General features: G+C 43.9%; 1 protein-coding gene across 1 annotated transcript in view; it reads right to left on the reverse strand.

Annotated features, from left to right (window-relative positions):
• Positions 1 to 5,106, reverse strand: part of PDE8A (phosphodiesterase 8A) — a 97,856-nt gene that overhangs the window by 7,551 nt on the left and 85,199 nt on the right. The window contains 1 exon segment of the mRNA XM_006885139.1: positions 2,516 to 2,683. Coding sequence (XP_006885201.1) covers positions 2,516 to 2,683 — 168 coding nt within the window.

Raw genomic sequence — 5,106 nt, forward strand, 5'->3', positions numbered from 1 at the left:
CTCCTTGGAGACAAGGATTCTGAAGCTTTGTCTGACATACTTTGGACATGTTACAAGGTGAGATCAGTCCTTGGAGAGGGACGTCATGCTTGGGAGGGTGGAGGGACAGCACAAGAGTGGAAGACCCTTGATGAGAAGGATTGATTCAGTGACTGGGGAATGGGAGTAGGCAAATCAGAGACAATTAAGATTGGTACAGGATAGAGCAGGCTCGCTATGAGTCGCAGAAGACTCGACAGCACATAACAACAACAACATATTGTATATACCGTACCTGTTACACAATATATATAGTTGTTTTTATGTACTGTCGAATCAGAACTGATTCATAGCTGACCCTCCAGTGAGTTTTCAGAGGTTGTAAATCACATGGGAGGGTACTACCCATCTAACCTTTGGGTTGGCAGTGCAATTCCTTGCCATCACTAGTTGTTAAGTGCTGTCAAGCCATAGAGAACTCATAGCAACCCTATGAATGAAAGACCTGAACACTTGCATAACTTTCATCGTTTCTCCATGTTCATAGAGTTTCCCGGAGGCAAGCTATTTTAGAAGTGGATGCCACTCCTGCTTCTAATCTTGTTTTAATCAGGAAGCTCCACCAAACATTGTTCACCATGGGTAACCATTATTGCATTTGACACATCAGTGGTCAGTGTCACAGTGTTTAGCATCACAGCAACCATGAGTTACCTCTGTACAGCAAATGGACAGACTAATGCCATACATTTAAAAAAAATGATGAAAGGCCACTAGAGCTCATAGTATGTTGTTGTTTTGTGCTGTTGAGTTGCCTGTGACCTTATGTACAGCGACCCTGTGTACAGCAATTCTGAACCCTACCCTGTCCTGAGCACATCTCACTAATTCTGAAACACCAACCCCCACTGCCCCAGTCACTCACTGTATCAATCCATCTCATCTGGGGTCTTCCTCTCCTGTTCCTCTCCAAAGACTAGTCTCTCCTGGCCACATGCCCAAATTAAGTGAGACAGAGCCTCAAAATGCTAGCCTACAAGGAGAAACTTGGTTTCATTCTCTCCAGTACAGACCTATTTATTTTTTTGGAGGTCCATGGTATGTTCAAGACTTTTCTTTAGCACCACAATTCGAAGGCATCAACTCTTCTCCTATCACCCTTAGTCACTGTCCAACTCTCTAAAGCATAACAAGTAATTGTGAAGACCACAGCCTGGATTAGGTGTACCTTAGTCTCTAGACTGACATAATTGCTTTTCAGTACTCTGGAGAGTACATATAGTGTTATTAGTATTGCCTGGATACACAATTGACCCTTTTTAAAAAAAAACCTAGTGTCTGTAAAATCTATCTCTTTGATTCCTGATTGAGAATATCAGCCCATCTAGGTAAGTATTTTCAAAGAACCAATTATATCTGGTGGCCTAGTGGTAAGGATTTGTGCTGCCAATGCAAAGGCAGGTGGTTTGAATTCACCAGCTGCTCCATGGAAGAAAACTGGGCAATCATCTCTCATGTGATTTACTGCTTCTGAAAACCCACAGGAGGGTCAGCACTTCCAGCTCTACAACAACAACATACATATTTGTTGTAAAAACATATACATGTATTTTGCCAATTCAATATTATTCAAACATATAGTTTACTGACAGAAATGACATTAATCATGTTCCGTGACCATCAACCACTGACCGCTTATTAATCACCATAAACAGAAGCCCACTGGTTCAAAACTATGTCTCCCTCCTCTGAACTTACCTATCTTATTCTTTAGGGAGCTCTGGTGGCCTAGTGGTAAGAAGCTGCCCTGCAATCCCTAAGGCATGAGCTTCAAACCCACCAGCTGCTCAGCAGAAAAAGGACGTGCACTCCCTTCCCATGTGATTTACTCCCTCTGACAATCTGGTAGAGAGTCAGCTGTGGGTTGATTCCGACTCAGCTGCCCACGACAGCTATTCTTCTCTTCCCCTAAACTCTCTTTTGATTCAAGTCAGTGAGATTGCTGCTTACTTCCCTTGTTAGGAGCCCGTGTGCTGCTGACTAGAAACTTACTCAGCTCTTCCTTTATTCCCCAAAGTGATGTCTCATTCTCATTTTCTGCACGCCTCTAGTGTACTGTGCAACCTTTGAGATCCAGACGTGATGGGATTGTCTTACTTTCTGGTTTTCTCACATTTTCCACATTACACAACTGTAGTCTGAGCACTTTTCTGTTACTCTCTATCACTGGAAAATACCTGAATTTTAATTCTCTGACAAATCTCTGCTTTACGTGGGTTCTGGCTTTCATAGGTTTTAACTGTATTTTATCCAGTGTTTACTACTGCCTGCAGGAGAACTGCTTCAATAGGAGCTACCTGGTCATTGCTATAAGTAGAACTCAAACAGAATCATACACGGGAATCCATAAAACAGACAGAAGGAAGCACCCAAAGTTTTGGCTGGACAACTCTTTAAACACCCCGTTAATCCTGAGCCCTGGTAAAGATCTTTGTTTGGTGAAGCCCCCTTTGACAAACAACAGTCAGTGTCTCACCTGAGAAAAATACTCTTCTGAGATGCGAGCCGCCCACTCGATGCAGAGCTCTAAGGACCGACAGGGGTTGGACACGTCCGCACACTTGATCAGCATTCGTTTGATCAGAATGCGGTTCTCTGGTGTCCTGAGCATAGTGTTTATTGCTTCTTGATCTTTATCAGTTTCCTAAAACATGAACGGGAGTCAAGATAATAAAAATGGGTCTCCTGATGACAAATCCTTTGACCCCTGTGGCTCCTCGAGGACAGAATCCACATGGTAAAGGCCCGATGGGACAGAGTGCCACATGTACTCTGAGCAGTAAGTGTGGCCCTTCCTTTTACAAGGGGGGAACCAGAGCCCCATGAGTGTCCAGGAGCTCCAGGAGTGGGCGGTGGGCTGCTGTATCCCCCCACTCCTCTCATGGCTGCTCTCCAAATCTTCAGCATAGTTTTTCTTTATGTTCTACTTCAAAGATTAATTTTATCAAGTACTGTATTTAATAAGCGTGTGAGCTGAAGACATCAATTATCCCTTTATCCTGACAAAAGGGCCTCTGTGGCCACCAGGTTCCCTACTTCTCACAATCCAGTGGCTGACGCACGCCGTGTGGCAGCCACGATCCTGAGAAGGAGTCTTCGGTGTACCAAGATATGTCAGACACAGTGATGCTTCTTTTTTTTCTGCCTTAATAGTGCACAAGAACTAATGGTGTTTGAGCTATACTCACAAGACTTTGGTAGACATGATCAGCATTATTATTATTATATTTTACAGATGAGGACCCTAGAACTCAAAGTCATTTATCCAAAGCTACTCAGCTGAGTTAGAATAAGAACTTAAGTTCCACCTTTAGTCCTGGATTGTTTCCACTCACAACACCACATGCTATGTGCGTCACAAACAGCCTCCTTAGATATAAACCTATACTAAAGGGGATGAAAGAGGGAGCCCTGGGACAGAGAGCAAACACAGTCTTTCATTCAGATTCCACACTCGTCAAGCAGTCATGTGATGTGCACGAATTAGGCGGCAATCCAGGAAGGCCTAATGGGCTCATCTCCGTGGGGACAGATGTGATGTTAGTGTATGCAGGTGGCATCCTAAGGCTGCCTGGCCTCCACACCAGGAAGCTGACAAACTGGTAGACCAGGGAAACCTGAAGGAAGTGGGGTCCTTAGCAGATCTGAACATGAGGTTAAACAGGAGTAAGTACAGGGGGAACTAGGCTAAATATTCAGAATAAGGAAAGGACATGGCTGAAAATGTGAGATGCTGAAGGAAAGAAAATGTAATGAAATGTCAAAGAATTGGATCCAGCATGACGGGTAAGTCATCCTGTCTGCATGCCAAAGGCTCTCAGAATGGTGACAGGAGCTGGAGAAGGCTGTTGATTATAGGGTGGACAGGAGGCCAGGTGTGTGGGTCTCAAAGGGAGAAAGTTCAGGAGAGAACAAATTCTCTAAGTTTCTGAAATCATAATTGTTATGTGCTGTGAAGTCGACCACAACTCATATAGCGACCCTGTGAATAACAGCTCTGAACCCTGCCCTATGCTGCTCCAGTCTCATCATGTGCAATACACCCGTCTCCATTACCACAGTCACTGTGTCAATCCATCTCATCCAGGGTTTTCCTCTCAAGTGCTGACTATACCCTTCCACGAATGATGTCCAAGGACTGGTTCCTCCTGGCAACAGGCCCATAATTCTTCTTTCCAAGGGGCAACCTGGTTTCACCCTCTCCAAGACAGACATTATTTTTCTCCTGGCGGCCCATGATATGTTAAATACTCTTCTCCAGCACCACAACTCAAAGGCATCAATTCTGCTATCATCTTTAGTCACTCTTTATGATGCTCTATGATGCAATAACTGCATATCTTGATCTCCAGACTAACATCACTGACTTTGAGCACTCCTGAGAGGCCCCTGACAGCAGACTTTCCCAAGTGCAACTCGTCTTTTGATTTCCGGACTGCTGGTGCCAAGAGTGTTGATGTGGATCCGAGCAAGCTAAAATTGTTAACAATCTCAATCTCTTCTCCATCCATCATGATGAAATGTTGCCATTGTTGTCAAGGAGCACTCCGGCTGCAAGGCACCATCTCCGAGACGTATCTGTCTGTTCTTTTGTCAATCCATGGGATACTCAGTACTGTTCTCTAATACCACAGTTCAAAGGCATCAGTAAATCTTCTGTAATTCAATGTCCAACTCTTATATGGATAGCCAAGTAATTGAAAAGACCATAGCTTGAACTAGACACACCTTACCCTTCAAACCGACATCACTGCTCCTCAACAATTTGAACAGGTCCCAGACTTTCAAAGTGCAATACATTTCCCGAGCTCATGAATGCTGGTATCAAGGGTGTTGATTGTGGATCCAAGTAAGATGAAGCTGCTGAGCGTTTCAATCTTTTTTCCATCTATCATAATGTTGACTACTGGTCCTGTGGTTAAAAATTTTTTTCTTGATGTTGAGATGTAATCTGTATTGAAGGCTGTAGCTGGTGATCTTCAGCAAGTGCTTCAAGCCCTCACTTACATCAAGCAAGGCTGTGTCATCTGAACAACACAGGTTACTGATACGTCTCCTCCAATCTTT

The sequence above is a fragment of the Elephantulus edwardii genome, unplaced genomic scaffold, assembly GCF_000299155.1.
Source record: "Elephantulus edwardii isolate Elephantulus edwardi_28Jun2011 unplaced genomic scaffold, EleEdw1.0 scaffold00041, whole genome shotgun sequence".
Classification (NCBI taxonomy): Eukaryota; Metazoa; Chordata; class Mammalia; order Macroscelidea; family Macroscelididae; genus Elephantulus; species Elephantulus edwardii.